This window comes from Phyllobates terribilis, unplaced genomic scaffold (genome assembly GCF_046119375.1).
Source record: "Phyllobates terribilis strain yellow unplaced genomic scaffold, ASM4611937v1 Scaffold_29__1_contigs__length_15306474, whole genome shotgun sequence".
Classification (NCBI taxonomy): Eukaryota; Metazoa; Chordata; class Amphibia; order Anura; family Dendrobatidae; genus Phyllobates; species Phyllobates terribilis.
In genome coordinates, this window is record NW_027362789.1 from 13,017,074 (window position 1) to 13,029,114 (window position 12,041).

The 12,041-nt window shown below is 48.1% G+C and overlaps 1 protein-coding gene across 1 annotated transcript; it reads left to right on the forward strand.

Moving 5' to 3' along the window:
- Positions 1–1,598: 1,598 nt before the first annotated feature.
- On the forward strand, positions 1,599–9,713 carry LOC141178634 (uncharacterized). The gene is made up of 7 exons (XM_073660522.1): positions 1,599–1,681; positions 2,682–2,828; positions 2,958–3,137; positions 3,213–3,336; positions 3,420–3,517; positions 4,728–4,818; positions 8,134–9,713. Exons 2-7 carry the CDS (start codon positions 2,751–2,753, stop codon positions 9,174–9,176), a joined length of 1,614 nt encoding a protein of 537 aa, XP_073516623.1. The 5' UTR covers positions 1,599–1,681; positions 2,682–2,750; the 3' UTR covers positions 9,177–9,713.
- The last annotated feature ends 2,328 nt before the right edge of the window (positions 9,714–12,041 follow it).

Here is a 12,041-nt window from a genome sequence, read left to right on the forward strand (position 1 = left end):
TGCAAACTCAAATAGCGAGCACTTGCACTCAACATTAGTCGCCATATAGTCATGATTTTTTTCTTTACTTCTGAAAAAATCCCAACCCCATCACAACCCTAACCCTTTTTTTTTTTTTTACACCTTTCCTCGTGCGATATAAGTGATTAGACAACTTTATTCTTCGTACACACGCGGCTCCGCTCCGTATACCTCGTACACACACGGCTCCGCTCCGTAAACCTCGTACACACGTGGCTCCGCTCCGTACGCCTCGTACACACGCGGCTCCGCTCCGTACGCCTCGTACACATGCGGCTCCGCTCCGTACGCCTCGTACACACGCGGCTCCGCTCCGTACGCCTCGTACACACGCGGCTCCGCTCCGTACGCCTCGTACACACGCGGCTCCGCTCCGTACGCCTCGTACACACGCAGCTCCGCTCCGTACGCCTCGTACACACGCGGCTCCGCTCCGTACGCCTCGTACACACGCGGCTCCGCTCCGTTCACCTCGTACACACGCGGCTCCGCTCCGTACACCTCGTACACACGCGGCTCCGCTCCGTTCACCTCGTACACACGCGGCTCCGCTCCGTTCACCTCGTACACACGCGGCTCTGCTCCGTACACCTGGTACACACGCGGCTCTGCTCCGTACACCTCGTACACACGCGGCTCTGCTCCGTACACCTCGTACACACGCGGCTCCGCTCCGTACACATGCGGCTCTGCTCCGTACACCTCGTACACACGCGGCTCTGCTCCGTACACCTCGTACACACGGCTCCGCTCCGTACGCCTCGTACACACACGGCTCCGCTCCGTACACCTCGTACACACGCGGCTCTGCTCCGTACACCTGGTACACACGCGGCTCTGCTCCGTACACCTGGTACACACGCGGCTCTGCTCCGTACACCTGGTACACACGCGGCTCTGCTCCGTACACCTCGTACACACACGGCTCCGCTCCGTACACCTCGTACACACGCGGCTCTGCTCCGTACACCTCGTACACACGCGGCTCTGCTCCGTACACCTCGTACACACGCGGCTCTGCTCCGTACACCTCGTACACACGCGGCTCCGCTCCGTACACATGCGGCTCTGCTCCGTACGCCTCGTACACGCGCGGCTCCGCTCCGTACACCTCGTACACACGCGGCTCCGCTCCGTACACCTCGTACACACGCGGCTCTGCTCCGTACACCTCGTACACACGCGGCTCCGCTCCGTACACCTCGTACACACGCGGCTCTGCTCCGTACACCTCGTACACACACGGCTCTGCTCCGTACACCTCGTACACACGCGGCTCCGCTCCGTACACCTCGTACACACGCGGCTCTGCTCCGTACACCTCGTACACGCGCGGCTCCGCTCCGCACGCCTCGTACACGCGCGGCTCCGCTCCGCACGCCTCGTACACGCGCGGCTCCGCTCCGCACACCTCGTACACGCGCGGCTCCGCTCCGCACACCTCGTACACACACGGCTCTGCTACATCCACACTGTAAACCCCTCCTGACCCCACACATAAACTTCAGCTCATCCAGCACCATGACAACCAGCACAGCAGAGTCCTGCATCCACTGAGGCCCCTGATCATGTGACCCCTGACTCCTCCCCCCTGTGACCTCATCACAGCTCCTGTGCGCACAGAGCAGCCATATATGTGGCGGCGGCTCTGCAGGTGGAGGTATGTGGAGACCCCCATTACTGGGCGCAGGGGGCATTAACCCCTTCAGCACGGAGACTCTTTTGGGGTCTCTGTGTGGTGTGAACAGTGACATAACAGCTTTGGACAGAATGCGGCTTAGCTGGTTCCCGTCCACATTAGATCCATTCAGGCGACTGCAGGATGAAGGACAGAAGCCCAGAGAAGTCCTCACACAACGCCATTATTCCTCTCCTAGTTCCAGCACAGTAATGTAGATACTAGTGATGACATTCGGGGGATTTGCAGGAATATGTGGCAGATATTTGCTGGATCTTCTGCTTTCTAGACCGCTTCTTCCTGTACGTCCTATGAAACAATCCAGACGATCCTGTCAGATCTGTGACGCGATATCCATCAGCTGTCGGCACAAGCAGCGTTTCATGGGGAGGGAGTTGTGGTGTGAACACGCTCCTGTTGCCACATTCCGGGGCCGGACGCCTTTTATAAGCCGGCGTCATATCCCTTGGGCGTTCTTAATATAGTGATTTTCACATGACAACAAGATCACGAATGTCAGAACCAATACACACACGTTACATAAAGGTAAGAAATAACACAAGAAACAACAAAAACAGGAAAGAAACAGCAACCACCACGGACTCTGTCCAAATATGTTTGTACAGCCGTAGTAGAAGATGAAGATGTCGTCCTCCTCATGAAGTAGTTATTTCTCATGTCACGTGTAATGAATATCTCCTGCAGTATTACTAATGCCGATTGCAGTGTCAGTAAATCAGCCGAAAATTAGCTTTATGGAAGATGAGTCTTGGAGAAACGTATTCAGCTACAGACTCAGAGGAAGAAACTGCTTGTTGTCTGTGGCCTAAAATATATAGGTTTTATTACTAGATGTAAAGAAGAAATCTAAATACTGTAAAATAATATATCTCATCATATGTTTCCCCTTATTATCTCCAGTAATTGTATTATTACACAGGACTTTTATGATGTTACATCGTCTCATCATCTTCTCATTCAGGTCTCTACAATATCAGATCCTCTCAGTGAAGATCTATATAAGAGAGTTATCCTTATTGACCCATCAAAGATGGATATGGACAGAGACAAGATGGCGGAGCGGATATTACACCTCACCCTAGAGATCCTCTTCCGGCTTACTGGAGAGGTGAGAGATTCTGATGACATCACATTACATCATTCTTATCTATGGGAATAACAGATGGACAAAACTGGAGAGGTGAGGACTCTGGAAATGTCTGGAGGGAGATTTATTAATGTGTCTCTCCATAACCAGGATTACGCAGTAGTGAAGAAGACCTCTAGTGAGTGCTGTCAGGCCCCTGTGTCTGAGGGATGGGGAAGACCCCTGAGCCCAATCACGGGGCCTCCACCTCTCCCCCTGATGCATGAGGACATCAATGACCAGAAGATATTAGAACTCACCTACAAGATGATTGAGCTGCTGACTGGAGAGGTGACACTGCTGGGACATTATACAGTAACGCTATGAAGGGATCGGGGGGAATGACGGTATCATTGTATGTGTCAGGTTCCTATAAGATGTCAGGATGTCGCTGTCTATTTCTCCATGGAGGAGTGGGAGTATTTAGAAGGACACAAAGATCTGTACAAGGACATCATGATGGAGGTTCCTCAGCCCCTCACATCACCAGGTAATAGACAGGACTAAATACACACGGCCTATAATTATCTGTATGTAAAGAATGAATTCAGTCCTTGTATGTGTTTCCTCCAGATCTATCCAGTAAGAGGACAACACCAGAGAGATGTCCCCATCCTCTTCTTCCACAGGACTGTAAACAAGAAGATCCCAATGTTCTTCAGGATCATCAGGTAGATGGAGAGAAGGTGTCATGAGATCTCCCCTATGATGTGTTGACGGCTGTGAAGGTCTTGTGTTCAGTCTTGTTTTATCCCCCAGTATTACATGTTTTATACTTGTGTAATGAGGACGGTGGAGATGGTGTGGCACCCTGGCCTGGTTGCCACTATAACAGCATGTCATGTCTGAGAGCAGGTGGGAGGTTCCCTGGTTAGGGACAATTAGCCTGCAGCACCTCCTGCCTCAGCCCAGGGAGGGGAGCTGGCTGCCCTTATAAAAACTGGGTCTGAGGCGGGGTTAGAGAGACCTAGAGAGACCAAGTTAGGGACAGGTCAGCCGCAGCTGAGGAGTCCCTGTGGACAGAGGAGAAACTAAAGGCCAGGGACAAGAGCTAGAAGAGCTAGTCCTGGCCAGTGACTACTAAGCCGGACACTGGAGTCCAAGGCTGTCAAAGTTCTAAACCTAGCAGCAGAAAACCACAACGCAGGGGATTTCAAGTCCTCTGGCCCAAGGAAGCCCGGAGGCGCAGCCACACGTGAAGGATGAATACCACCCCGGAGGGGTAAGAAGTACAGAAGGCCCCAAGTTGCTCGTCATACGGGTGAGAACCACACGGTACACTCAGAGGCGTGGGCTACCACCACACTACAGCGGGATAGCCAGGGAAGAGTGCAGTCAGAACGGCAGGTCTACAAACTCCCCCTGACCAGCGGGATTGCTCAGTTGCTCTCAGACTGACCAGGTCTCCGTTGTTAACCAGTATACCGGACGGGTCATTTGATAATACCACCAGTAAAGACCCTGAACTACATGAAAGACTCTGAGTGTTACTTCCGCGGCCTGCACTATCGCTCCCACCATCTACACTACCTGCCCTGAGGCTACACTCGTCCCGTGGGGAGTTATACCACACTCTGCTGCACACACAATACCAGCCTCAGCGGACTGCCCTGCAGCGGTGGTTCACCCTGACCGCAATCCATGGGTGGCGTAGTCAGACACTTAAATACTTAAAGACCACAATAAACATAGACTGCCATTTGAACCAGAGCACCCTGAGCCACGGGACCGGGTCACCACTACTAGTCCCAGCATCGCGCAGAGACCTGGCTCCGGGTATCCCCACACACAGTGGCCCAGGGGCGACGCAATGGCAGGATTAGAGCTGATCATAGATGGAACTTCTCCATCTGTCTGTGACTTTTACAATATTTGTTTCAGGGTGAAGATCTGACCCATATTAATACTACAGAGACATATGTGAGGGGTGATGAGTGGTGTAAAGAGGAGATTCCTACATATGACTACCCAGGTGAGTAGTGACCACTAAATACAGAGAAGTCACAGATTCTTCTCAGTCACCGGCTGTGGCTGCTTTATCGGTGGTGTAGTCCGGCCGTATCACAATCGTGTGATCACCATTTTGCCGCTAGACCATAACATTCTCTTCCACCCAAAACTGTTCAAATGACTTTGGGTATTGAAAGCCCTTTTCTATATAACTTACAACCTGGAGGATCCACCTACCCCCTGGGATTAGATGATGCTGACTGTTACCTCCTCAGATCTGTAAACTACAAAGCCTAATGACAGCGAATGTAGAATGTGCTGACAAATTAGAAAATCACTTGAAGAATAATATTATGATGGGCCTGTAAGAGAAAGAGGAGGGTCATGATGCTGTTGGCTTTCTAGATCCCTGATATCTTATTGGATGAATCTACCTTCTCTCCCTTCTGTGCTGCTGAATGTGCTCATATGGTCCCTACAAGACCAGGTCCAGTCTTTCTGGCCAAACTTCACTTTTATGAGATACAGCATTAAATGTGCAGTGAGGCCAAGTGTGAATTTCTGTATAATAACAACAAAGTTTCCCTTTATCCTGTTACAGTTTCTTTTAAAACCAACTAACTTCAAACAGGATTGCGACAAACTACATAAAAAACATTACACCTGTGCCATGATATACCGTAAATTTTGGGGGGAGGGGATGTGTATATGTGTGTGTATATATATATATATATATATATATATATATATATATATATATATATATGTGTGGAGGAGCGGGGCACAGGGCTACCCGCTGCAGCCTACACTGTCCCCGCTGCTAAAGAAAATGAATATTCACTGCTCCCCACGCCCATTGGGGCGTGGGGAGCAGTTGCTGGAATCGCCTGTGCCCGCTGTTAAAGGGCATGAATATTCAACCTCTCTTCACGCCCATGGGAGTGGAGAGCGGTGAATATTCATGCCCTTTAATAAGCGGGCACACACGATTGCCCGGCAGCAGCAGGAGCCGCACTGCACTCCACTGTGTGCCAGCTATTAAGCAGCATGAAGTCACTGCTCCCCGCACACACAGTCCCGGCATGGGGAGCAGTGACTTCCGGCAGATGATCTCTCTCTCCTTGTGAGCCACGCATGACAGTGATGTCATGCGCGGCTCACATGTAGAGATCAGTGCAGGCAGACAGGACGCAGCGCTGGAGGAGAGAGAAGAGAGGTGAGTAGGAATGTTTATTTTTTTTATGTGCAGCTTGATGGGGATTAGGGGGACCATGCATACTAGGATAAAGCTGAGGGGGGGCCATGGGGGGGGGCCATGCATACCAGGGCAGGGATTAGGGGTGCCATGCATAACAGGATAAAGATGAGGGGGCCATGCATGCCAGGACAGGGTTTAGGGGTGCCATGCATATCAGGATAAAGATGAGGGGGCCATGCATACCAGGACAGGGATTAGGGGTGCCATGCATATCAGGATAAAGATGAAGGGGCCATGCATACCAGGACAGGGATTAGGGGTGCCATGCATACCAGGACAGGGATTAGGGGTGCCATGCATACCAGGATAGGGATGAGCGGTGCCATGCATACCAGGATAGGGATGAGGGGTGCCATGCATACCAGGATAGGGATGAGGGGTGCCATGCATACCAGGATAGGGATGAGGGGTGCCATGCATACCAGGATAAGGATGAGGGGTTCCATGCATACCAGGATAAGGATGAGGGGTGACATGCATACCAGGATGGAGGGGTGCCATGCATACCAGGATGGAGGGGTGCCAGCCATACTAGGATGGGGATGGGGACCACGTATTAAAGCAAGGGGGGGCATATATACCAGAATGGGGGATATTGTCAATTGGGGTTCATTACCCCTATACCAGTGTCAGCAGAAGACCCCCTCCCCCTTAAAAGTGCATCATGACCACATTTTTTAAAAACCTAGGTGCGTCTTATGGTCCGGTGCGTCCTATAGTTAGAAAACTACGGTATCTCTAAGCTGTGCATGGCTGATGGTTGTAATATACATTTATTCACGCCTGCAGGAGATGTGTTGGCATGGCTCGAGCCCTGGTTTCATGGATTCACTCCACGTCATTATTTCCATTATGTTTTCAATCCTAAGGAATTCAGATTACTGCACAATCTCTCCTGAAATGGGAGCGCTAATACTTTCTCTACTCTTCTGGTCAGGACTCATAGTAGCTCCAATGGTCCACCATAAGAGTACAACTCTAGTTTAATGTTGGAGTTCTCCCCTCATACATACGTTGTTGTTGGGGATCTAACATTTTTTTAGTCTATATCTTTATTATAGGTTTATTCTGTATGATAGTTTGATTGTGGTGGGATCGGCCTGCCTCACTTATTTGAGTCTGTAACTCACTGGTAGTCTTTAAAAAAGGTCTCCATTGTCTCTTCCAAATGCCCGTGGTCTAAATTTAAGACACCTCAGCTCTACTCTGTTATAAAAGTTATTTTTTGAATGTCTAATATTTCTTCTTGGCACTCATCAAAATATTGGCCCTTATGATAGTTTAGATTGCCAAGAGCCTCCGAGCCCCATACTCTAATTACCCCAGAGAGGTTTCACCACTAGTTACTCATTTTTAGAGATCCCCATAAAGTGACTGCATTTTGGAAATAATAAAACTCAAAGAATTAATCTGTAGGAGCAGTGTCTATATTGACTCCACAGGCACTTTCCAGAAATTAGCACCCAGTGGATGATGGAGCATGAAAATTGCACATGTGCCATAATATTACCCAACACATAGTGCCCAGATTGTGCTCCAGGAGACACACACCATAAATTAAGTGGGTCCTTCTCACTATAGTAATGCCAAATACATGGATGGTAAATATGGTTTGGGCACACTGCAAGGCTCAGAAGTGAGGGAAGATCTGACTTTGGGGGAGCAGATATTACTGGATTGGTTTATGGAAGCCATGTTGATTCTCAAGAGCCTATGAGCCACTAATAATGTGGAAACCTCTGTTTTTCCACTGACAGATGATGGACCTGAGTGGAGACTTGTTTTTTTGTGAGATGAGTAGAAGTTTTTATTGGTATCATTTTTGCCTTCATAACATTGGTGGCTTTTTATTCCATGTTTTGGAGGCAGAATGAACAAACAGTTGGACACCACGCTCTACTGGTTCATCCTATGAAGTATTCTATTGGACTGTGAACTGTCATTGTCTTGGTGAATAATTAATATTTTTTTTTTGTTACGTAACTTGCCATTATAATGGACAGTTTAATTAGAAATGTTCAAAAATATAAAATTCAAGGATATTTATTCAAAAATAATAATTGGTTTTATTCTTGGCAGATGACGACTGTACCAGGAGATCAGAGGGACAGCTGATAGCTTCAATTTTTAAATCAGATGACCTTGAGATCCCACAGGATACAATTGAAGTGAATGCCATTACTCCATATATACCATCATTCCTTCACAGCAAAGATTTGTCATCTGAGCCTTTCATACAGGTCCTGTCTTCCGATTCATTACCAACTAATAAGGAAACTCAAAGTCACAAAATAAGCATTAAAAAACGAACTGCTCCTAAAGCAAAGAAGCCATTTTCACATCCAGAATATACAAATAGTTTTCCCCTCAAAAAGTCTTTTCTTAAACATCAAAAAATTCACACAGCAGAGAATAGATTTTCTTGTTCCAAGTGTGGGAAATGTTTTAACCAGAAATCAGATCTTGTTAGGCACCAGAGAACTCACACAGGGAAAAAGCCTTTTTCATGTTCAGAATATGGAAAATGTTTTAAACATAAATCAGATGTTGTTATCCACCAAAGAACCCACTCAGGGGAGAAGCCTTTTTCATGTTTAGAATGTGGAAAATGTTTTAACCATAAATCAAATTTTGTTAAGCACCAGAGAACCCACACAGGGGAGAAGCCTTTTTCATGTTCAGAATGTGGGAAATGCTTTGTGCAGAAATCAACTCTTAATACACATCAGAGAACTCACACAGGGGAGAAGCCTTTTTCATGTTCAGATTGTGGTAAATGTTTTGTACAGAAATCAACTCTCAATAAACATCAGAGAACTCACACAGGAGAGAAGCCTTTTTCATGTTCAGAATGTGGGAAAAGTTTTGTACAGAAATCACATCTTAATGCACATCAGAGAACTCATACAGGAGAGAAGCCTTTTTCATGTTCAGATTGTGGGAAATGTTTTGTACAGAAATCAACTCTTAATAAACATCTGAGAAGTCACACAGGAGAGAAGCCTTTTCATGTTCAAAATGTGCGACATGTTCTAATCAGAAAATGCATTTTGGTAGCCACTGGAGAACCCACACAGGGGAGAACACTGCAACAACACCCAACTGGTCTCTGTACAGACTAGAAAGGCCCTAGCTGCATAACTAAAATCACCTCGTACCTACATCACCAACACCTACATCCACCAACGCGTGGGTCAGAGACATTGTCTCCTACGGCTACAAAATAGAATTTTCCATGCTCCCTTGTTTTCGCGACCCACCCCCGTAAGACTCTTTCCCTCATTGCCGGGTTTTTCAAGGCTATTGATTTGCTATCCAAAGCAGACATCATGATCCCAGTTCCAGGACACCTAAACATCAGACACTGGAGGCAGGCCGAGGGGCCGGAGCAAAGCCAAAGACCCTACCCACAATCCTGCCCTTATGCACCAACAGCTTATTACAGTTTTATAATACATCAGACATGCGTAAAATGAAACAAGCAAAGGCATAAAGTTTTCAATGCTAATAAAATGCACTTTTATAAAATTATAATTGTTTCTATATATGTTAAAATGTTCTTTTGACAATATTTCTACAAGTAAAAGTTTGAGATTTCTGTGGTAATGGTTATTTGTTTATTTGTTTTTGTTCTGAATGTAAATAAAACATTTCTCTGATTAAGTTTCCTCATTGTATTTTAGCCTTTCATTTTACTCATAGGGCAGGAAAAGCCCATGATGCATCTGTGTAAACCATGTAAAAGGTACTATAATAACATGGCTTAGACAGGTAACCCACTTTTGAAACAATGAAGTTCACTTGTACTTGCTGCATAGCTGAAAACCTGCTTAAAGGGAACCTGTCACCTGGTTTTCCCCATATAAAGTACGACTACCACCTGTATGCCCTAGAATGCTGTATATAAGTCCCCAATCCGATCTGCATAACGTAAAAAAAAATTCCTTATATTAGACTCACCTACAGGGCGGTCCCATCCAATGGGCTTCGCTACTGTTAATCTGGCGCCTCCTCTTCCTGAGATTGCCGTCCTCCTTTCTTCAAGTCGATGACGTGTCCTACATTATCCACACAGTGTCTTCCATCGCACTCCTGGGCAGACGCATTTCTCTCTGCCCTTTCCCCGCACAGGGAAGAGAAGTATGCCTGCACAAGAGTGTGATGGCAGAGGCTGTGTGGGAATGACGTTGGACGTGTAATCCACACAAAGCAGACTGGAACGGTGCTGATGAAGACCAGCGACATCCATAGGACTGGATCGCCCCGTAGGTGAGTATAATAAAGTTCTTTTTTTACCATTGTGCAAATTGGCTTGGAAACATGTGTACAGCATTCTAGAATGGTGGCATACAGGTGGTGGCCATACTTTATATGAGGAAAACCTTGATTGGTTCCCTTTAAGAACCCTATGTAACTAGGTTTAAAATTAACATATTTTTAACCATCCAAACAATGCTATTTAAATATTCATGATGGCTGAACTGCAGGCAGTCGGTCTCACTTCATCATATATGACTAACTGAAACGCTGCAGTGTTCCAATTAGAATATTATTTTAGAAGCCATAGACTTCATCGTTAGACTGACTCTCTGGAGAATCCTCCGGTGGGTCCAGGCTTCTCCTTCAGGGGCATCTATAACGCCTGACCTCGCAGATGGTATGGTGTCACTGAGATTTTAATGTTATTTATTGTTGAATATGATGGTAGCCGACGCGATGACGTTACTAGATTGTGCCTGCCGTGCCTCAGGGCACACGTGAGGACATTTCTATATTGTGCCTCAGACCACACATGGGGATGTTGCTAGATTGTGCCTCAGACCACACGTGAGGACGTTGCTAGGTTGTGCCTCAGGCCACACGTGAGGACATTTCTAGATTGTGCCTCAGGCCACACGTGAGGGCGTTGCTAGGTTGTGCCTCTGACCACACGTGAGGACGTTGCTAGGTTGTGCCTCTGACCACACGTGAGGACGTTGCTAAGTTGTGCCTCAGACCACACGTGAGGACGTTGCTAGGTTGTGCCTCAGACCACACATGAGGACGTAGCTAGGTTGTGCCTCAGGCCACACGTGAGGACATTTCTAGATTGTGCCTCAGGCCACACATGAGGGCGTTGCTAGGTTGTGCCTCTGACCACACGTGAGGACGTTGCTAGGTTGTGCCTCTGACCACACGTGGGGACGTTGCTAGCTTGTGCCTCAGGCCACTCGTGAGGACATTTCTAGATTGTGTCTCAGGCCACACGTGAGAGCGTTGCTAGGTTGTGCCTCTGACCACACGTGAGGACATTGCTAGGTTGTGCCTCTGACCACACGTGAGGACGTTGCTAGGTTGTGCCTCAGACCACACATGAGGACGTTGCTAGGTTGTGCCTCAGGCCACACGTGAGGACATTTCTAGATTGTGCCTCAGGCCACACGTGAGGGTGTTGCTAGGTTGTGCCTCTGACCACACGTGAGGACGTTGCTAGGTTGTGCCTCTGACCACACGTGGGGACGTTGCTAGGTTGTGCCTCAGGCCACTCGTGAGGACATTTCTAGATTGTGCCTCAGGCCACACGTGAGGGCGTTGCTAGGTTGTGCCTCTGACCACACGTGAGGACGTTGCTAGGTTGTGCCTCAGACCACACATGAGGACGTTGCTAGGTTGTGCCTCAGGCCACACGTGAGGACATTTCTAGATTGTGCCTCAGGCGACACGTGAGGGCATTGCTAGGTTGTGCCTCTGACCACACGTGAGGACGTTGCTAGGTTGTGCCTCTGACCATACGTGGGGACGTTGCTAAGTTGTGCCTCAGGCCACTCGTGAGGACATTTCTAGATTGTGCCTCAGGCCACACGTGAGGGCGTTGCTAGGTTGTGCCTCTGACCACACGTGGGGACGTTGCTAGGTTGTGCCTCAGGCCACTCGTGAGGACATTTGTAGATTGTGCCTCAGGCCACACGTGAGAGCGTTGCTAGGTTGTGCCTCTGACCAAACGTGAG